This window comes from Nerophis ophidion, linkage group LG23, assembly GCF_033978795.1.
Source record: "Nerophis ophidion isolate RoL-2023_Sa linkage group LG23, RoL_Noph_v1.0, whole genome shotgun sequence".
NCBI classification, from domain to species: Eukaryota; Metazoa; Chordata; class Actinopteri; order Syngnathiformes; family Syngnathidae; genus Nerophis; species Nerophis ophidion.
The window spans coordinates 40,389,918-40,414,015 of NC_084633.1; the positions used below are offsets into that span (position 1 = coordinate 40,389,918).

Below are 24,098 nucleotides of genomic sequence, written 5' to 3' on the forward strand. Positions count from 1 at the left end.
GCCTCTGTTTACATTATTAGCATATCTACTGTGGCTAACGTGCAGTGACGTGGTGACGTTGGGATATGTTGTGTACCTGTATAAGTGTATGAGGTTACAAGCACACACTTATTGAGATTTAGTGGGGCCTCTGTTTACATTATTAGCATATCTACTGTGGCTAAGCAGACTTTTGCCAAAAGGACAATAATTCATTTCTTGTGGGTTTATCCACTTTAATGCACTTTATTTTTTTTTGGAATGCATGTTTTGTTCGAAGGCCTAATATAAATGAAAAACTTTGTGCTTTTTTTTGAAAAGCAAAGGCTACTGGAATATTAAAAAAATGTCAATATTCAATAAAAAATTACTTTATTTGAAAAACATGTCTAAATATTTATTCTAGGCTATTTATGCAATATTAAAAAATTTGTGAAAAACTGCATTCTTTATTCGGTATTCGGCCTTCGGCTAAGCGTTTAGATGTTATTCGGCTTCGGCCACAAATTTTCACTTCGGTGCATCCCTAAAAAAAACGTTATTATGGTCGCTTGTTGTCACTTCTTGAGCCGAGTAGTCGCAAGAAGGATCACTAGCGCCCTCTACCACCAGGAGGCGGGAGTCATTTAATGACTCATATTTGACACACGCAGCTACGGTATATTAATAAAACATAGCTGCTTACTGTTCTTTTTAGCATATTAAATAGCTTGGACCTTAAATCCTACTGAATAGCTCTTCCCTTTCAAATGATCGAAATCAGCCTCCTCCATTTTGAAAATGACAGGTGAAGTGTCACTCGTGACGTGACGAGTTTGACCCAGCGGAAATTCTAGGCATATGCTAATTAGTTTGCGAAACGAGTTTCACCTGGCGGAAATTCTAGACATGCGCTAATAAAAATATTATTTTGCGAAAGGAGTTTGACCCGGCAGTAATTCTGGTCAGGCACATACTATATACCCGGCGGCAATTCAAGGAAATACGGTACTTTTAAATAATGACTTACAGTACTTGTAGCACCAGTGACAGAGTCAACACTTTATCTACACGACACAGCTGATTTCGAAATCTAGAAAACATTTTGTGCTAATGCACATGCGTATGCATTGTCAGTAGTCTCCTTGGGTAGCTTATTTTGACAGGTAGCTCATTTCGACAGAACACTGGCTAGTCGTTAACTGGCAACTACTCCGCAATATTCTAGTTGGCCTCTAGTCCGCAGATCGCTATCCTTGGTCCTCGATTGTATTCCTAGAAGTCTTTAGCTGCTCTTTGTCTGGGTCTCCCCCCTCCAATGGGCTCACCACGCATAGAAGTTGGGTGCTGTGTGAGCTGGGCAGCAGCTGAATTCACGGCCCTTGAATGTCCGATCCTTTCCAACATAAGTCAGCTCTTGGGACGTGGAACGTCACCTCGCTTGGGGGGAAGGAGCCTGAGCTGGTGCGCGAGGTAGAGAAGTTCTGGCCGGATCTAGTCTGTCTCACCAGTCCTCTCGATAGGGGCTGGACTGTCTTCCAAGTCTAGCGTTGCCTGCAGTGAGAGGCGGCGGGCGGGCTTGGCAATACTTGTTGCCCCGCGGCTTAAAGCCTACATGTTGGAATTTATAAACCCGGTAGATGAGAGGGTTTTTGCCCAGAAAAGGGTGGAGTGCCATCTCTGATTTGGGGAGTAAAACCTGCCCCAAGTGGAGTAGTTCAATTACCTTAGGGTCTTGTTCATTGTTGAGGGAAGAGTGGATCGTGACATCGACAGGCGGATCAGAGCAGCGTCTGCAGTGATGTGGACTTTGTATTGGTTCGTTGTGGTGAAGAAGGAAGGCAAAGCTCTCAAGTTACCAGTCGATCTACGTTCCCATCCTCAACTATGGTCATGAGCTTTGGGTTATGACCCAAAGGACAAGATCACGGGTACAAGCGGCCAAAATGAGTTTCCTCTGCCGGGTGGCGGGGCTCTCCCTTACAGATAGGGTGAGAAGATCTGTCATCCGGGAGGAGCTCAGAGTAAAGCCGCTGCTCCTCCACATGGAGAGGAGTCAGATGAGGTGGTTCAGGCATCTGGTCAGGATGCCACCTGAACTCCTCCCTGGTGAAGTGCTTCGGGCGCATCCGACTGGTAGGCGACCACGGGGAAGACCCAGAACACTATGGAGAGACTATGTCTACCGGCTGGCCTGGGAACACCTGGAGATCCCTCCCAGAAGAGCTGGGCGAAGTGGCTTTGGAGAGGAAAGTCTGGGCTTCTCTACTTAGGCTGCTGCGCCCGCGACCCGACCTCGGATAAGCGGGAAAAGACGGATGGATGGATGGAAGGAAAAAGTGAAATAAACTATAAATACGAACCCCTCAACAGTCCCTCAACGAAACCCCTGGGGTATCGGACCCCTGTTGAAGACCTCGGCTCTACTTTGAACCTTACGATCTGACAGTGCAAAATATAAATTCTTGCAATTTTTTTAGCTGGTTCTAAAATGTTGGTCAGGAGTTTTTTATGGGACTCAAACATTGAGGTGCGGTGCATTTGTAAATTATGAACGTGTGTGTAAGTTAAAGTTAAAGTAGCAATGATTGTCACACACACTAGGTGTGGTGAAATGTGTCCTCTGCATTTGACCCATCCCCTTGATCAACCCCTGGGAAGTGAGGAGAGCAGTGAGCAGCAGCGTTTCCGCGCCCGGGAATCAATTATGGTAATTTAACCCCCAAATCCAACCCTTGATGCTGAGTGTCAAGCAGGGAGATAATGGCTCCCATTTTTATAGTCTCTGGTATGACTCGGCCGGGGTTTGAACTCACGACCTACCCATCTCAGGGCGGACACTCTACCCTCTAGGCCATTGAGTATTATTACTTATAAGGCGCATTTTTGGGCACTCAAGGACACCGTACAAAATCAAAACAATAAAATCGATTGGATAAAAACAACAACAAAGATTGATTCAGTGAATAAGCAGCCACGAATAGGTGTGTTTTACGTATTTATATGTATAACTGTATGTATGTATGTATGTATATGTACAACTATATGTATGTATGTATGTATATGTACAACTATATGTATGTATGTATGTATATGTACAACTATATGTATGTATGTATGTATATGTACAACTATATGTATGTATGTATATGTACAACTATATGGATGTATGTATGTATATGTACAACTATATGTATGTATGTATATGTACAACTATATGTATATGTACAACTATATGTATGTATATGTACAACTATATGTATGTATGTATATGTACAACTATATGTATGTATATGTACAACTATATGTATGTATGTATATGTACAACTATATGTATGTATGTATATGTACAACTATATGTATATGTACAACTATATGTATATGTACAACTATATGTATATGTACAACTATATGTACAACTATATGTATGTATGTATATGTACAACTATATGTATGTATGTATATGTACAACTATATGTATATGTACAACTATATGTATATGTACAACTATATGTATATGTACAACTATATGTACAACTATATGTATATGTACAACTATATGTATGTATGTATATGTACAACTATATGTATGTATATGTACAACTATATGTATGTATGTATATTTACAACTATATGTATATGTACAACTATATGTATATGTACAACTATATGTATGTATGTATATGTACAACCAGAGGTGGGTAGAGTAGCCAGAAATTGTACTCAAGTAAGAGTACTGTTACTTTAGAGATTTATTACTCAAGTAAAAGTAAGGAGTAGTCACCCAAATATTTACTTGAGTAAAAGTAAAAAGTATGTTGCGAAAAAACTACTCAAGTACTGAGTAACTGATGAGTAACCTGTTTGTTTAATGATTACAGCAACAAATAATGCACAAAAACATAAAAATAGCAATGAGCAAATTCAGAGCCAGGAATATCTCTTAAGCAACTAAAACAATATTATATATTAAATAATAATACATTAAAATAAATAAAAAATTAAGGCAAATTGAGCCACAATAACTTAACAGCACCATAGGCTCAGTAGGCATTGATTGATTGATTGATTGATTGAGTGATTGATTGATTGAAACTTGTATTAGTAGATCACACAGTACAGTACATATTCCCTACAATTGACCACTAAATGGTAACACCCCAATAAGTTTTTCAACTTAACATAAACTTGTATTAGTAGATCACACAGTACAGTACATATTCCGTACAATTGACCACTAAATGGTAACACCCCAATAAGTTTTTCAACGTTTACCAATTACTTAATAAATGACCAAGTCGAGGTGATCTACATCATGTATACATATACATACACACATATCACATACATACATGCATATATATATATATATATATATATATATATATATATAGGGGCTTCACGGTGGCAGAGGGGTTAGTGCGTCTGCCTCACAATACGAAGGTCCTGCAGTCCTGGGTTCAAATCCAGGCTCGGGATCTTTCTGTGTGGAGTTTGCATGTTCTCCCCGTGAATGCGTGGGTTCCCTCCGGGTACTCCGGCTTCCTCCCACTTCCAAAGACATGCACCTGGGGATAGGTTGGTTATTTTGTTAACGCAGGCGCGATGGAACGGCACTTTTATTGTGAAGACAGGAACTGTGCGATCAGTCTTTAGGCTTTTGACGGGAAGTACGGTTGAAATAAAAAGTGTCTTTTTTCCTTTACACTTTAGACTGATAGTTGAAACTTTTAATAGTAGATTTCAAAGTACAGTACATATTCCGTACAATTGACCACTAAATGGTAACACCCCAATAAGTTTTCAACTGGTATAAGTCGGGTCATGTGACCACCTGGCTCTGTTTGATTGGTCCAACGTCACCAGTGACTGCATGTGATTGGTGAAACGCAGGCATGCGTAGTTCCTACTTTGAATGCATGTCTGACAAACCAAAACAAACAAGGCGTGCATTAAGAGATCGATAAAAAAAAAAGTAGCGAGTAGCGACCTGATTGCAGATAAATGGAGCGGAGTAAAAGTAGCGTTCCTTCTCTATAAATATACTCAAGTAAAACTATGTTGCATAAAAACTACTCTTAGAAGTACAATTTATCCCAAAAGTTACTCAAGTAAATGTAACGGAGTAAATGTAGCGCGTTACTACCCACCTCTGTGTACAACTATATGTATGTATGTATATGTACAACTATATGTATGTATGTATATGTACAACTATATGTATGTATGTATATGTACAACTATATGTATGTATGTATATGTACAACTATATGTATGTATGTATATGTACAACTATATGTATGTATATATGTATATGTACAACTATATGTATGTATGTATATGTACAACTATATGTATGTATGTATATGTACAACTATATGTATGTATATATGTATATGTACAACTATATGTATGTATGTATATGTACAACTATATGTATGTATATGTACAACTATATGTATGTATATGTACAACTATATGTATGTATATATGTATATGTACAACTATATGTATATGTACAACTATATGTATGTATGTATATGTACAACTTTATGTATGTATGTATATGTACAACTATATGTATGTATATATGTATATGTACAACTATATGTATGTATGTATATGTACAACTATATGTATGTATGTATATGTACAACTTTATGTATGTATGTATATGTACAACTATATGTATGTATGTATATGTACAACTGTATGTATATGTACAAATATATGTATGTATGTATATGTACAACTATATGTATGTATGTATATGTATATGTACAACTATATGTATGTATATATGTATATGTACAACTATATGTATGTATGTATATGTACAACTATATGTATGTATATGTACAACTATATGTATGTATATATGTATATGTACAACTATATGTATGTATGTATATGTACAACTTTATGTATGTATGTATATGTACAACTATATGTATGTATGTATATGTACAACTATATGTATGTATGTATATGTACAGCTGTATGTATATGTACAACTATATGTATGTATGTATATGTACAACTTTATGTATATGTACAACTATATGTATGTATATGTACAACTATATGTATGTATGTACATGTACAACTATATGTATTTATGTATGTATGTATATGTACAACTATATGTATATGTACAACTATATGTATGTATGTATATGTACAACTATATGTATGTATGTATATGTACAACTGTATGTATGTATATGTACAACTATATGTATGTATGTATATGTACAACTATATGTATGTATGTATATGTATGTATGTATATGTACAACTATATGTATGTATGTATATGTACAACTTTATGTATGTATATGTACAACTATATGTATGTATATGTACAACTATATGTATGTATGTACATGTACAACTATATGTATGTATGTACATGTACAACTATATGTATGTATGTATGTATGTATATGTACAACTATATGTATATGTACAACTATATGTATGTATGTATATGTACAACTATATGTATGTATGTATATGTACAACTATATGTATGTATATGTACAACTATATGTATGTATGTATATGTACAACTATATGTATGTATGTATATGTACAACTATATGTATGTATGTATATGTACAACTATATGTATGTATATGTACAACTATATGTATGTATATGTACAACTATATGTATGTATGTATATGTACAACTATATGTATGTATATGTACAACTATATGTATGTATGTATATGTACAACTATATGTATGTATGTATATGTACAACTATATGTATGTATGTATATGTACAACTATATGTATGTATATGTACAACTATATGTATGTATATGTACAACTATATGTATGTATGTATATGTACAACTATATGTATGTATATGTACAACTATATGTATGTATGTATATGTACAACTATATGTATGTATGTATATGTACAACTATATGTATGTATGTATATGTACAACTATATGTATGTATATGTACAACTATATGTATGTATGTATATGTACAACTATATGTATGTATGTATATGTACAACTATATGTATATATATGTACAACTATATGCGGGTGATGCGTTTAGGACTCAGTTTGTGTGCGTCTTTTAATAAATACTTTTTGCCATTGTATCTGAGAAGACTGCAAGATGCTGCCATGTGGAATGTACTAAAAGAAAAGATGGCAGAGTGGCATGGATTGTACCCATGTGACTCTTCATCTTGCTAATATCATCAGGCCTGGAGGACATCATGGGACATGAGCATTGTGGAAACAGCTCACATTCATGCTGGTTATCTGCTTCTAGGGACAAGCAGCAGTCCAAGCCAACTCTGCGAGATCTACAGAGCAAGTTGGGGTCCAACATCACCCCCAACCCCATCCCAATCTTTGTCTCGGACCATCCCCCACTACCCCTGCACTCAGAGCCCAGCCTTGGTTCTACCTTGTTGGACGTGTCCCCAGCTCACACGGAGGACTCCCTGGCAGATGTTTTTGTACCTCTAGAATCCATTAAGCCCAGTAAGTGGACACAACTGTTTAGAATCAAAGATCATCTACGTGCGTCCCAGCATGATGTCCCCTTCCAGGTAGTCTGTTACCTGTCACCGTCTTTGACGGACACAGTCTTCGTCTTCTTCTCCACGTTGCACGCGACCCACCTCCCTCACGCCCCGACGTGCTGGTGGTCATCATCTCCATGCTGTCCTCTGCTCCTCTGCCCGTCACAAACATCCACTTCCAGATTCTGCCGCAAAAGGTCTGCAAGGGTGTCCTTTTTTGTTTTTAATCGGCGAGATAAGATGTCTTCCATTGTGAGAAGTGCGTTTATTGGTTTGTTTCCTGCAGTCAATGGTGGTGAAGTTGCAGGCACCTTCAGGAACACAACTTCCTGCCTTCAACCCCATCCTTCCTCCTGCGGCCGTCACACAGATCATGCTCCTGGCAAACCCAAATAAGGTATTTTAGGTGTCACCATTAGTTCCAGCTGCAATAACACTCTTCTATTGAATTACTATTGTGTGCGCTCTTCCAAGTAAACCCACATGCTAAAGGGTGGACTAAAGTTGTGGCTGTTGGCACGTGGCAAATAGCTACAAAAGCAGGGGTGACCAAGGTGCGGCACAGGGGCCGTTAAATATAAGATTAGGCGCAATGCCAAAATGTGTCGAGAAAAAGTTGAAATGTTGACACTAATAACTTAAAAGAGAAACTTGGTCCCTAATTATGTATCACCTTTTTACCAAATAACTTATATTATTGTGTATAAATTACTTACTAAATAAAACGTAAATTATTCTGTATAAATGACTTACTAAATAAAAGTGTATAAATGACTTACTACATAAAACTTATATTATTGTGTATAAATGACTTACTACATAAAACTTATATTATTGTGTATAAATGACTTACTAAATAAGTGTATAAATAACTTACTAAATAAAAAAATATTGTGTATAAATGACCTAAATATAACTTATTTTGTGTAATTACGAAATAAAACTTCTTGTGTATACATTACTTAAGAAATAAAACTTGTAAGTTTTATTTAGTAAGTAATGTATACACAACATAAGTTTTATTTCGTAAGTAATTTATACACTGTTTTATTTCATAAGTAATGTATACACTATAGTATATTGTGTATACATTACTTACGAAATAAAATAGTGTGTATAAATTACTTACGAAATAAAATATATTGTGTATAAATTACTTACTAAAATAAAACTTGTATTGTGAAAAAAATACTCACTAAATAAAATGTCTATTGTGTATAAATTACTTACTAAATAAAACTTATATTATTGTGTATGAATTACTTACTAAATAAAACTTGTTAGTGTAAAAATTACTTACGAAATAAAACTTATGTTGTCTATACATTACTTACGAAATAAAACTTGTAAGTTTTATTTCGTAAGTAATGAATAGACAATAGTATAAGTTTTATTTCGTAAGTAATTTATACACAACATAAGTTTTATTTCGTAAGTAATTTATACACAATGTTTTATTTCATAAGTAATGTATACACTGTAGTATATTGTGTATACATTACTTACGAAATAAAATATATTATTGTGTATAAATTACTTACGAAATAAAATATATTGTGTATAAATTACTTACTAAAATAAAACTTGTATTATTGTGAAAAAAAAACGTACTAAATAAAATGTCTATTGTGTATAAATTACTTACTAAATACAACTTATTGTGTATAAATTACTTTCTAAATAAAACTTATATTATTGTGTATAAATTACTTACTAAATAAAACATGTTATTGTGTATAAATGACTCACTAAAATAAAACTTATGTTGTGTAAAAATTACTTACTAAATAAAATGTCTATTGTGGATAAATTACTAAATAAAACATATTATTGTGTATAAATTACTTACAAAATAAAATGTATATTATTGTGTATAAAATACTAAATAAAACTTCTATTATTCTGTATAAATGACTTACTAAATAAAATAAATGTGTGTAAATTACTTACTAAATAAAACGTAAATTATTCTGTATAAATTACTTACTAAATAAAAATGTATATGAATTACTTACTAATTAAAACGTATTGTGTATAAATGACTTAATAAATAAAAGTGTATAAATGACTTACTAAATTAAAACAAATATTATTGTGTATAAATTGCTTATTAAATAAAACTTATATTGTTGTATAAATAACTTAATAAGTTAAACTCATTGTGTATAAATGACTTACTAAATAAAACTTATATTGTGTATAAATTACTTACGAAATAAAACTTACATTATTGTGTAAAAATTACTTACTAAAATAAAACTTATATTGTGTAAAAATTACTTACTAAATAAAATGTCTATTGTGTATAAATTACTTACTAAATAAAACTTATTATTGTGTATAAATTACTTACTAAATAAAACGTATTATTGTGTATAAATTACTTACTAAATAAAATGTCTATTGTGTATAAATTACTTACTAAATAAAACGTATTATTGTGTATAAATTACTTACTAAATACAAGTTAATATTGTGAAATAAATTTCATAGCGGAATTTTTTTTGCTGCTGATAGTGATCACGTCTATTAAGTGTAAAACAAATTGACAGTTGACAGTTTAAGAATATCCACACAATATTTAAAGTAGTTCCTTATTTTATTTGACTACATACAATTGTGGGATCAAAGGTAAAAAGTACTATCTACTACTCTGCTAAATCCTTTGCTTTGTCCAGGGTGTCCACAACATTACCAAAAAATGCTATTGAGTAAATAAAAATATGGACCTACTGACTTGAGTATTGATCATAGACTGATACCACCCGTTGTATCGACACAGCTGTTATATTATCCACTCCCTAGACTCTTATTTTGTTCATTTCCTTTTAATACCTGATACTTTCTGCTGTATTGTGACACTTGTTAAAGCTTACTTAACACTTATTCATTCACTTGTTTCAATATAGCTTAGCGATTAGCATGCCTCTCGCTGTGTAACATGTTTAGCCTGGTCCTCCAGTGATAAGGCTACTTGTACGAATGCAGCTTCTTTGCCTCAATGGAGATATTGATGGTCAATTCAGGGGAGTTTAAAGGCCTACTGAAATGAGATTTTATTATTTAAACGGGGATAGCAGGTCCATTCTGTGTCGTACTTGATCATTTCGTGATATTGCCATATTTTTGCTGAAAGGATTTAGTAGAGAACATCCACGATAAAGTCTGCAACTTTTGGTCGCTAATAAAAAAGCCTTGACTGTACCGGAAGTAGCAGACGATGTGCGCGTGACGTCACGGGTTGTGGAGCTCCTCACTTCTGAACATTGTTTACAATCATGGCCACCAGCAGCGAGAGCGATTCGGACCGAGAAAGCGACAATTTCCCCATTAATTTGAGCGAGAATGAAAGATTTGTGGATGAGGAAAGTGAGAGTGAAGGACTAGTAAAAAAAAAAAAAATACTATACAGTGGGAGCAATTCAGATGTTATTAGATGAATTTACTAGAATAATTCCGGAAAATCCCTTATCTGCTTATTGTGTTACTAGTGTTTTAGTGAGATTATATGGTTGTACCTGTACAACCTGAAGGTCGGCCCCGCCCATCTCTGCCCTTCGCAAGGGACCCTGTTCGAAACACGATCTTTTGAAATGATCGCTGCATAATACACTGTACTTTGTGTTTGTGGTCCAATCCAACTGTGTTCGCTTGACCGCTCTGTTCCATAGTAAAGCCACACCGTCATCTTCCGGTAATGTAAACAATGAAACACTGGCAGTGTTTGTGTTGCTAAAGGCGGCCGCAATACACCGCTTCCCACCTACAGCTTTCTTCTTTGACGTCTCCATTATTCATTGAACAAGTTGCAAAAGCTTCAGCAACACAGAAGTCCAGAATACTGTGGAATTTTGCGATGAAAAGAGACGACTCATAGCTGGGAACGGTGCTGGAACAAAATGTCCTCTACAATGTGTGACATCACGCATCATCATACCGCGACGTTTTAGCATGATACTTCTGCGCGAAATTTAAAATTGCAATTTAGTAAACTAAAAAGGCTGTATTGGCATGTGTTGCAATGTTAATATTTCATCATTGATATATAAACTATCAGACTGTGTGGTCAGTAGTAGTGGCTTTCAGTAGGCCTTTAATCAAATAAAGAAGTGAACATTTCCACACGTTCTGTGTGCTTGTTTTGTGTCTCTAGGAGAAAGTGGAGCTGCAGTACAGATTAAAGTTCTCCATCGGTGAGCAGGAGCACTGCGAGGAAGGGAGTCTGCCACCTCCAGACACTTGGGGCACTCTATAGCGCTTCAACCGGCTGAGAGACTCTAGTCCACAGAACTCTGCGTGAATAACCTCTTCCTAATCGCTGCACACCTGCTAGCATCCTCCCGCTCTTGCTCATGCTCAGTGTGTGCCAACTTTGCTTTTACCCGCCCTGCTTTGCACAATCTCTTGCTTCGGCCCTCCGCCTCTTCTTTTTTATTTTCTGGTTGCTTCAAACGAAGAGCATCTGGTGCAGGTGTGCACCCTCCAAGGTACGTGTCTTCATGCATGCTCCAAGTAACCCAGCAACACACATACTTAAGTCCACCCTCAACTGCTGAATCCTCCTGTCTTTAGTTTGACCTCAAAAGGGATTTGCCTCTTTTGTGTAACGGGGGAAAAAAAGTACTGGTATTTTCCGGACTAGAGAGCGCGCCACCCACTCAAATTTAAGAAAGCTCAAGTATTTGCTGCAGATATGTACGTTCCCAGCCGGCACAAGACCTTGAAGCAATGTTGATTATACGTACATGTCCTTTAAAAGTCACTTTGAAACAACATAGCACAATAGTTGTATTTGTACATTGCGACAACGTTGATGTCTAACGTTGGATCCACCTTCTTGGTTGGGAAAATGAGCAAAATTCAATGGTCACATCAACGTCAGAACCCAACATTGATTAAACGTGGTCAAAAAGCAGGTTTGAGTTGCTCAACATCAGGACCTCAACGTTGTTTCAATGTCTTGTGCCTGTTGGGTTGTGAAATGAGTTATTTACACACAAATATTTTGTTAACGTTTGTTTACATACCTCACGTGTTTCCGTAACACGGCAGTAAAAGAGCTGATCAAACAAAACAGAAGTCATGGTCATGGACCAACTAGCTGCGCAAGCTAGCTCTCCAATCAGCGAAATAACTCCACGCTGACCTTTTGGTGACTTTACTGAAGAATTTGTGAACGTGAAACTATACAAACAGAATTCCTTTGTACGTTATTAATGCTAACACAGACACTCATAATCATGTTAGGATATTAGCTAATGCTAACATTACGATAGCTCGTAAAAATATGCTAAAACACTCCTACAGACATCACACATGGGACACTTTAGTAAGTATCAGTTGTTTTGGTTATATTGTAAAACAAACTGAATGAAGTATCCATACCAGTAGAAACGCTATGGACCGCTAAAAGACTAAATGGCACTTGTACTTCCGGTTGCAAGGACTAAATCAGTATGTGTGTTTTTTTGTCTTATTTAACGTTTTACATTACGGTTGTCAGCGAAGGAAAATTATCCGCAGCTTTCAAAGCGCAGAAAAAAGGAAGCGACTTATAGTCCGGAATTTACGGTACTGTGACATGGTTGTGTACTGTCTGCCATTTGTGCCTCTTTCTCGCGTCGTTTTAGCTGATTGTCAAATGTCACTGACGTCATTAAACTCCTGTTTTCATCCACAGTCCATGCACACCTTTTGAAGTTAGGCCTGAAATGTCCAATGACTTTTAGTTTCTATACCATCCTCCTGCTCTCTTTTACCAGCCAGCTTTGTAAATATTCATGTACATTTGACTTGTGCAGCAGCAACATGCCAACGTGCAGAAGTAATAATAAAGGATGTTTTTTTCTGGGGTGATGGAGGCTGAATTGGAAGGCAACGTGTTGTCAAGTTGTGTTGCTCATGCAGACTGACATGCGGCGCACATTTTCATTGTTTTGCTTTCAAAACCAATACAATATACACTTTTTTTTTTTTAACCTTAAGGGCTCCCCTCAAGTTTGGTCTCGCAGACTTGGAAGGATTTAAGTCATAAAAATGTTACAAAAATAAGTCATATTAATAATATTAATCTAAATCAATGTATTTTTGTTTTTAATGTTTTATGCTATTTTTGTTAAAACCCTGTATTTACCAGCAAAAACAATGCAATGTTTTCCCCCCAAAAAATAGTTTAAAGTTGAATATTTGATGTGAAGTAATTGGAGCCTTAAATATCTCCATCCATCCAATCCAATCCACTTTATTTACATAGCACATTTAAACAACAAAAGGTTTCCAAAGTGCTGCACAACAATATTAAAAACAACATTCAAATACTATCCTGAGCTCCAGCAATCACTGAATAAAAATAAAATAAATACATATAAAAACAATATCAAATTAAAGCTGCAAGCAGCGTTGGTCGGGCCCGCCTTTGGCTGCTGCCCCCGCGACCCAAACCCGGATAAGCGGTAGAAGCATGGATAGTAGCTACTATTATTATAGGGTATTGTGTGTAGAGGACAAAAAAGATTTAATTCCATTTCACATTGTCATTGTCTACTGTTAGTCCTAAGTGGCCCAATACTTTTGTCCAGTGGTAGTTTTAAGTGTCCCAATACTTTTGTCCAGTGGTAGTAGCCATCTTGAGACAACAGCAGCGCAGCAGCATCAGCGCAGTGGTTCTTTAAAGGGTCATAAAATTAAAACCGGAGCAGTAATCGCAACTCATTCGATAACTTTTAATCAGAAGGGTTCAAACTCTCTCCTGTGCGAGTTGGAAGCCGAAACGACAAACGCGCTCAGAGGAGATAATGTTTGAAGAAAGGTGACGGGTTTTTACAAAACTCTTGTGTTGAAGCGGTAACTGCCAACTTCCTGTTGACTTTTGCTGAAGGATGTAAATTATGAAAATGTAGGTCTGAGTGAGACCTACATAGAAGTTTTTGTTTCATGTCTTTCCAACATTCCTACCGGAAGTTAGTAGCAGTTTTGTCTGTATTTTCTTCCTAGGAGCAGTTTTTTCTGTGTTTTATTCAAAAATTGTGCTAGAGCGCAATTTTGAGTTTTGGGTTTTGTTTTTTTTATTAGATTTTAATTTTTGCCAGTCCTGATAGGTGTGTCAAGTTTGGTGAGTTTTGAAGCATTTGAAGGGGGTCAAATTACAGCGCAAAGAGACAAAAATTGCATTTTTAAGGCAAATTTTGGTGTTGGAATGTACAAGCGTCCTAACAGGTGTTGGAATGTACAACAGGTGTTGGAATGTACAACAGGTGTTGGAATGGCATCAAATACAATGGCAAATGGTTCAGGAGTCATAGGAATCTTAAAAAGCTTGAAAAATGTTCTGGTAATTAGAAAGTTGAGGTTTCTTATTGAAAAGCTGACTCACTAAAATATTCTTCAACCAATTGTTGAGGAAAAGACATTTCCTTTTGTAACAAATGTCTTTATTGTTCCAAATGAAGTATTTGGTAGCTGAGAAACATATTCTTCTCCTGGAGTTTAGAAAGCTGACCATGAATTGATTAAGGTGGACCCCGACTTAAACAAGTTGAAAAACTTATTGGGGTGTTACCATTTAGTGGTCAATTGTACGGGATCCCCCGGGAAGAGCTAGACGATGTGGCTGGGGAAAGGGAAGTCTGGGTTTCTCTGCTTAGGTTGTTGCCCCCGCGACCCGACCTCTGATAAGCGGAAGAAGATGGATGGATGTACGGAATATGTACTGTACTGGCACCTACTCAGTGGCCTAGTGCAGTGGGTCCCCAACCACCGGGCCGCGGCTCGATTGGTACCCGGCCGCGAAAAAATTTTGTTATTTTATTAAATCAACATAAAAAACACAAGATACACTTACAATTAGTGCACCTACCCAAAAACCCTCCCTTTTTCATGGCAGAAAAATAAAATAGTCAATTTGTAAGTAATTGGCTTGCAGTCATGCATTGACCAAATATGCCTGATCAGCACTCCGCACAAGTCAATAACATCAACAAAGTTCACCTTTGTGCATTCACGCACAGTATAAAACGCTTGGTGGACAAATTGAGACAAAGAAAAAGTGGCTTAAAACAGGTCTTTCTGTGGCAGCGTCGGAGAAAGTTATACGTGTAAACAAACTAGGGTGAGTTCAAGGACCGCGGGAAATTAGGACAGATTGCTGTCATCAGTGAAGCATGTCTATGCAAACTAGCATTTCTAACAGGAAGTTTTGTCCTCCTACAGAAAACATCTTCAAAGATAACAAAACAATGTATCCATCTTGAATCATCATAATTTAAATAATAGACATGAATTTGTCAACTGAACCATAATGTTGTCAACCATGATATGACATATTATCAATCACTGGGATTTTATCTTAACTTATTCATTTTAGCATTACATTTTGTTATCACCATTAATTTATGTCAGGGGTGTCCAAAGTGCGGCCCGGGGGCCATTTGCGGCCCGCAGGTAATTTTTTAACGGCCCCACGGCACATTTTAAAAATACGATTGAAACATTTTTAAAACGTAAAAAGTGATATAAAAGAGCAAACGGGTGAAATGTAACAAGAAAATGTTGCAATGTTTACTCTAATAACACAAAGCTGCCATGCAGGCTGTTTCTTTCTTTAAAAAATAATAATGAATCAAAATCAATGTCATTAGGAATTATTGACCTATTCAAGGCTCCAATTACGTCACATTAAATATTCCACTTTGACATGTTTTTTGTTGCATATTTTGTGTTTGCCATATAAAAAACTGAGCTGTTTTTTTTAAAGAAGGGCCTAAAACAAACAAACAAACAAACATAAACAACATTAAAACTTATAATTGACAGATATATCGGATGTTGATCTCGAGATTATTGTGTTAAAAGTAAACAGTAAAAAAATGTACGATATATTTTTTAGCACTTTAATAAGTAGGACCCTTTTGGATCCCCAATTATTTTAGTGTGATTTGTTTTTAAGTGTCATTGCTCCCAAATAAATAATGAATTAAAATCAATGGTGTTATTATTTATTGACTTTTTTAAGGCTCCAATTATATAATCTCAAATATTCCACTTAAAAAAATATTGGGTGATAATATTGCATATTTTGTGGGGGGTTTTTTCATCAAAAAACAGGGTTTTCTTTGACAAAAAGAGCATACAACTTAAATCTTTAAAATCATTATATTGACAGATGGACCTAAAGCTGATCTGGAGATTTAAAACTTTAATAATAATAAATCAAAATAATACTGAATAATGACACAATTTTAATATTTTTTGGACCAAACCCCTTTGGGGTCCCCGCAAGGGAGTAGGTTTGATTTAGAGATTGATGGGGACACAAAAATGCTCCAAAGCAGCACTCTGAAAGTTTACTTTTTTTTTTTTTTACATTAGCAATCATAATTTCACGTCATGCAGATGTTATAGAGCAGGGGTGTCAAACTCAAAAACAGAGTTGGCCAAAATTTTAAACGGAACAAAGCCGCGGGCCAAGTTTGAACAAATGAACCTTTTAGTAGGAACCCAAACATGTTTTGCATTAAATATTGAACAAGCAAGACTTATATAACTTTAGTGATATGCAAAATCCAGTTTTAAATAATAATAATAATAATTAAAAAAATATCAATGGCATATCAAAAAAGGATTTAAATAAAAATGTTATGCCTTTTTTTCTATTTGCAATCTTCTGAGGTAAATATCAAATTTTTTCCACAGGCTAATAATAAATTTGAAAATAAAATAAACCAAACATTTAAGCCTTGAAGTAGCAAGAGAAAATGCATGAATAAAATAATTATTGGTCAGTTTGCTGGAAGTTTCCCGAAAGAGTTAGTGCTGCAAGGAGTTCTGGGTGTTTGTTCTGTTGATGTTCACCCAAAATGTGTTTGTCATTCTTGTTTGGTGTGGGTTCACAGTGTGGAGCATATTTGTAACAGTGCCACAGTTGTTTATACGGCCACCCTCAGTGTGACCTGTATGGCTGTTGACCAAGTATGCGTTGCATTCACTTGTGTGTGTGTGTGTGTGTAAAAGCCACAAATATTATGTGACACGCTGTTAGTATGGAGGAAAAGGGGACGTGACGACAGGTTGTAGAGAACGCTAAAGGCAGTGCCTTAAATGCACGCCCCCAATATAGTCGTCCAGGTGGAAATCGGTAGAAATTCGGGAGAATGGTTGCCCCGGGAGGGGCACTGAACTTCGGGAGTCCACCGGGAAACTTAGGAGGGTTGGCAAGTATGAGTATTGGCGGTGAACGCGGTGTTACAGCGGCACCGACGCTGTAGAAATTGATATTGCCTCAAGGGGCCAAATTAAATTACACGGCGGGCCAGATTTGGCCCGCGGGCCAGAGTTTGACACCCATGTTATAGGGTAAAGCAACTAAAATGAAAGCAAAGGAGACAACTTTGAAGAGTTCTCCTCTTTATTCTTTAGTGTAGTGCTGTAGTGCAAGTGTGCATCATACTGTCAATCAACATAGTCTACTGTCCATCAACAACATCCGAAATACATTCATGCAATACAACATTGTAAATAAACATAAATTACTGTAATAATCTTTTCCCCAACTTGTGTTTAAATCACTCACAATTTTTCCCTTCATCTACTTCTATTGCTGCTTTTGTACTGTAAATATGTTTGTCACTAATACTCAAATACAAGCAGATTAGTGTCCACTGGTTTGTTCCTATTTGAACGAGCCAAACACATGCCTCCGCCCGTCTGTAACAGAAATGAACTGCTGGCCAAAAATATGTTGATGCATGCCAGATACATTAAGGACAATGACCATAGAGCTTGATGGTACAGTTACTGCCTGAGCAAAAAGGCTTTTACTAAATATGAATATTGCTTCATATTAATGAATTATATTTTAGCATTGTAAAATCACATGATCATCTAGTGAGGGTTTATTGTATTTCCACCACTTTTTTTTTTTTCAAACCGTTGCTCACTTCTACACAAATACATGAAACTAAAAAATAATTTCAAAAATAAAACGGAAAGGTGAAATCCGGCGATCTGATTGGCTGTTAACCGTGGTTTAAATATTCTAAAGCCTTATCACAGCGCAGGCTATCACTCCGCCTCAGGCACGCATGACTGCTATGAATGGAAGTTGTTGTCATGTATCCATGACAACGGACTGTTGCAGTCCGTAGAAAAAGACAGCTGATGTTGTTACGATGTTAAAAAACGGACTAAAGTAGTTTAATTCACATGTTTAAGGTTAACTTTCACCTCCGGGGAGGGTTAACAATAGTAAAGGGGACTGAGCATTGACTTTCACCTGACAAAAAAGCGGAGGAAAAGACGAGATGCAGTGCTAATTTGGAGCTAACGTCTGGATAGGTGAGACTTTTTTCCACAGTGAGGCTATTTTATTGGACAATATGTATTTCTGGTTGAATAAAACTACATTAAATTGACTGAGTATTCCTATTTCATATTGCCTTTATTGGTAACCGTTTTATAAAAGCAATATATCACTCCAGTCCATGGTATATGCTCATTATAGCACTCTAAGGGGCGTGACTGGAGTGATATATTGTTGAATTATTCAATATTGTTGAGCCTATATAAACCCTTGAAGTAACTTACAGTTTGACTCCTAAAGAAGTCTCTTATATCCAGTTTTCTTTTCATTGACATCCTTCAAAACCTACAGCACACACGCACGCAAACAGACACAAACACAATGTAAATCACACCACTGATATTAAAATCCATCTGGCTACCGTGTGCCAGGAACAACAAATGCCGAACATGTTGACAACTTACACTTACTTACAACTTACACTTACTTACAACTTACACCAAGTTGCACTTGTCACGCCAAATTTCCTCCCCCCTACAAAAACCTTCCCTCCCATTTACTTCCGGGGTCATGATTAATACAGACGTTTTGTTAACGCTATGTTATAAAAATATAAGGTTATATTATAAAAATACAGACGTTTTTTTAACATTATATTATAAAGAATACAAATAAAAAAAATTAAAAAACAATTTACAAACACAAACTATGGGATGACGCATTTACTTCCGGGTTTACAATACCTCATGTTTCCTCTTACGTCATCCCATAGCTAGTGTTTGTAAATATATTTTTTTATTTGTTCTATTTTTTTTATAATATAGCGTTAACAAAACGTCTGTATTTTTATAATACAGCATTATATTTTTATAATATAGCGTTAACAAAACGTCTGTATTAATCATGACCACGGAAATAAAGGGAGGGAGGAAGGATTTTGTAGGGGGGGAAGAAATTTGGCGTGACACACTGTCTCTCGTCAGCTCGCTAGCAACTAGCATGTAGGCTAGCTTTTACAAGCAGAAGGAGTGACAGCGGGGACAGCCAATCATACATAAATTAGCATGAACATGGCAACCAATCAGGGAGCGATATTTAGGTCAGAGGCGGGACTTCTAGCAGAGACCGACATTTAACCCTTTCTGTGCCATAATCATCGACTAAACATTACGGGCAGCGCTTGTATTGATAGTGACTACACAGTAGCGGCTGGATATTGGTAGGGACGTGTCCCTAGCGTCCCTACACAATTCTACCCCCTTGCGTGCATCCACTAGTGAACAGTGGAATGTCACCCTCTGGTGGCGTCTCTGGTGAGGTGCAAGGATACTACTCTATATTACAGAGGTCTGGGTTGACCTGTCCACCACTAGTGAACCGTGGAATGTCTCCCTCTGGTGGTGTATATGGTGAGGTGCAAGGATTACTACCATATATTACAGAGGTCTGGGTTGACCTGTCCACCACTAGTGAACAGTGGAATGTCTCCCTCTGGTGGTGTATATGGTGAGGTGCAAGGATACTACCATATATTACAGAGGTCTGGGTTGACCTGTCCACCACTAGTGAACAGTGGAATGTCTCCCTCTGGTGGTGTATATGGTGAGGTGCAAGGATACTACCCTGTATTACAGAGGTCTGGGTTGACCTGTCCACCACTAGTGAACAGTGGAATGTCTCCCTCTAGTGGCGTCTCTGGTGAGGTGCAAGGAGTGCGCAGCCCAGCGTGACAGACAACAGGCAAGAAGGGGATTTTTGTTTTTTCCAAACAAAGCGACCGGGACGAGTACACTTTGGGGGTTTAGGGCAGGATTTGGATATTTACACGCTGCGTGGTGATTGGCAACTCGTGGCTACCGTGGGTTTTCTTTCTCTCTGGTGGTAAGCAGTGACGTCGTGAGTGTTCCAGGTCTTCTCGGGCTACTTGAAAGAAGGCACGCAGGTGTTTGTTTTCAGGCGTGGTGACGTCTGCCCGACAGGAGATGAGGGCCCCACGTGACACGGCGTCGTCATCTTTCGGCCTGCTGCAGTGGTGCAGACAAACATGCGCGATTTACCCAAATGTGGACATCAACAACTTGTCCAGCGCCTTCAGAGACGGTCTGGCTTTTTGCGCCATCATCCACAAACACCGGCCCGACCTGATGTGAGTTTCTTTTTGTGTCTCGTAACTCAAGTTTATTTTGTGGTTGTTTCCGGGCAAATCTCTTTTTGTTTGGACTAAACTTGTAATGACACTAATCCACCCAATTCTCTATAATCCTCCCCAATCCCCCTCGACACCTTTTTTTACCCTTAAATTGGATTACTTGTTTCTCTTCTTGACACACATGCAGTCCACTTTTCACCTCCTTGTATGTGAAATATTAGACTTTTAACTCTCATCTTTTGTGTCCCCTCTGTAAATCAGAGACTTCAACTCCCTCTCAGCAGCCAACGTCTATGAAAACAACCAACTGGTGAGTAGTCCCACGCACACTGGTCACGTGGGGAGCCCGGCCGGCTCTAAATTGTGACAAATAAGTCATAAATGTGTGATAAGAAAGTCTAAATTATGAGATAAAAGTCATAATTACGTGATAAGAAAGTCTAAATTGTGAGATAAAAGTCATAATTACGTGATAAGAAAGTCTTAAATAAGAAAAAAACATTAAATTGTGAGAAAGAAGTCATAATACATGATAATAAAGTCTAAATTATGAGATAAAAGTCATAATTACTTCATAAGAAAGTCTAAAATAAGAAAAAAACTCTAAATTGTGACAAAGAAGTCATAATACATGATAATAAAGTCTAAATTATGAGATAAAAGTCATAATTACGTCATAAGAAAGTCTAAAAAAAGAAAAAAAACAAAAAATTGTGAAAAAGAAGTCATAAAACATGATAATAAAGTCTAAAATAAGAAAAAAAACTCAAAATTGTGAGATAAAAGTCATAATACATGATAATAAAGTGTAAAATATGAGATAAAAGTCATAATTAAGTGATAAAAAAGTCTAAATTGTGATAAAAGTCATAATTACGTCACAAGAAAGTCTACAATAAGAAAATAACCCTCTAAAGTGTGAGAAAGAAGTCATAATTATGTGATAAGAAAGTCTAAATTATGAGATAAAAGTCATAATTACGTGATAAGAAAGTCTTAAATAAGAAAAAACACTAAATTGTGAGAAAGAAGTCATAATACATGATAATAAAGTGTAAAATATGAGATAAAAGTCATAATTACTTCATAAGAAAGTCTAAAATAAGAAAAAAAAACAAAAAATTGTGAAAAAGAAGTCATAAAACATGATAATAAAGTCTAAAATAAGAAAAAAAACTCAAAATTGTGAGATAAAAGTGATAATACATGATAATAAAGTGTAAAATATGAGATAAAAGTCATAATTACGTGATAAGAAAGTCTAAATTGTGAGATAAAAGTCGTAACTAAGTGATAAAAAAGTCTAAATTGTGATAAAAGTCATAATTACGTCACAAGAAAGTCTACAATAAGAAAATAACCCTCTAAAGTGTGAGAAAGAAGTCATAATTACAGGGTAATCAAGTCTAAATTATGAGATAAAAGTCATAATTACGTGATAAGAAAGTCTAAATTATGAGATAAAAGTCATAATTACGTGATAAGAAAGTCTAAATTATGAGATAAAAGTCATAATTACGTGATAAGAAAGTCTAAATTGTGAGATAAAAGTCATAATTACGTGATAAGAAAGTCTAAATTGTGAGATAAAAGTCATAATTACGTGATAAGAAAGTCTTAAATAAGAAAAAACACTAAATTGTGAGAAAGAAGTCATAATACATGATAATAAAGTCTAAATTATGAGATAAAAGTCATAATTACGTCATAAGAAAGTCTAAAAAAAGAAAAACAACTCAAAATTGTGAAAAAGAAGTCATAAAACATGATAATAAAGTCTAAAATAAGAAAAAAAACTCAAAATTGTGAGATAAAAGTCATAATTAAGTGATAAAAAAGTCTAAATTGTGATAAAAGTCATAATTACGTCACAAGAAAGTCTACAATAAGAAAATAACCCTCTAAAGTGTGAGAAAGAAGTCATAATTACAGGGTAATCAAGTCTAAATTATGGGATAAAAGTCATAATTACGTGATAAGAAAGTCTAAATTATGAGATAAAAGTCATAATTACGTGATAAGAAAGTCTAAATTGTGAGATAAAAGTCATAATTACGTGATAAGAAAGTCTTAAATAAGAAAAAACACTAAATTGTGAGAAAGAAGTCATAATACATGATAATAAAGTCTAAATTATGAGATAAAAGTCATAATTACGTCATAAGAAAGTCTAAAAAAAGAAAAATAACTCAAAATTGTGAAAAAGAAGTCATAAAACATGATAATAAAGTCTAAAATAAGAAAAAAAACCTCAAAATTGTGAGATAAAAGTCATAATTAAGTGATAAAAAAGTCTAAATTGTGATAAAAATCATAATTACGTCACAAGAAAGTCTACAATAAGAAAATAACCCTCTAAAGTGTGAGAAAGAAGTCATAATTACAGGGTAATCAAGTCTAAATTATGAGATAAAAGTCATAATTACGTGATAAGAAAGTCTAAATTATGAGATAAAAGTCATAATTACGTGATAAGAAAGGCTAAAATAAGAAAAAACCCTCTAAATTGTGAGAAAGAAGTCGTAAAACATGATAATAAAGTCTAAAATAAGAAAAAACAACCTCTAAATTGTGAAATAAAAGTCGTAATTTAGTGATAAGAAAGTCTAAATTGTGATAAAATTCATAATTATGTGATAAGAAAGTCTAAAATAAGAAACTAATACCTGTAAATTTTGAGAAAGAAGTCATAATTGTGTGATAATAAAGTCTAAATTATGAGAAAAACTCCTGGATGACATTCTGGCACTAAAATTGCATTTGTGTCCAAACATTTGGATCTTTTTTTAAATTGAAATTGTACAAGCGAGTAATAACCTGTCATTAATCTTGACATTTATCTACATTCCAGAGTGCCATTAATGAGATAGAACTGTCTAATTAATCACTTCTGATCCATTCTCAGTTGGAAATTACATTTCAAGCATAACGGTTGTTTTGTTATAAAATTATTGTGTCCAAGCCTACAAAGTCCTCTCACTTCATGTTTGGCAGAGACCCAAACTGTCTTACTTTCTGGATTTGAGATAGAGCGCCCTCTGGTGGATGTAACACTTTACTCTCTACAGTATGTGAGACCTCTACTAGTGGATGTAACACTTTACTCTCTTCAGTATGTGAGACCTCTACTGGTG

The 24,098-nt window shown here is 35.5% G+C and overlaps 2 protein-coding genes across 7 annotated transcripts in view; both read left to right on the forward strand.

The window, feature by feature from the left end:
- The window catches only part of LOC133541278 (ADP-ribosylation factor-binding protein GGA1-like), a 56,014-nt gene extending 42,617 nt beyond the window's left edge, over nt 1-13,397 (forward strand). For all 3 annotated transcript variants that reach the window (XM_061884589.1, XM_061884587.1, XM_061884588.1), the window contains 4 exons: nt 7,264-7,478; nt 7,547-7,716; nt 7,806-7,916; nt 11,673-13,397. In XM_061884589.1, the coding sequence (XP_061740573.1) occupies nt 7,264-7,478; nt 7,547-7,716; nt 7,806-7,916; nt 11,673-11,774 (598 nt within the window). In that variant the 3' untranslated portion in view covers nt 11,775-13,397. The remainder of the gene's footprint in view (nt 1-7,263; nt 7,479-7,546; nt 7,717-7,805; nt 7,917-11,672) is intronic.
- Nucleotides 13,398-19,770: 6,373 nt separating this feature from the next.
- Nucleotides 19,771-24,098, forward strand: part of LOC133541283 (MICAL-like protein 1) — a 249,806-nt gene continuing 245,478 nt past the window's right edge. For 3 of the 4 annotated variants that reach the window (XM_061884597.1, XM_061884600.1, XM_061884599.1), the window contains exons 1-2: nt 19,771-20,961; nt 21,226-21,274. In XM_061884597.1, coding sequence (XP_061740581.1) covers nt 20,798-20,961; nt 21,226-21,274 — 213 coding nt within the window. In that variant the 5' untranslated portion in view covers nt 19,771-20,797. The remainder of the gene's footprint in view (nt 20,962-21,225; nt 21,275-24,098) is intronic. The other variant, XM_061884598.1, reaches the window with a different exon arrangement.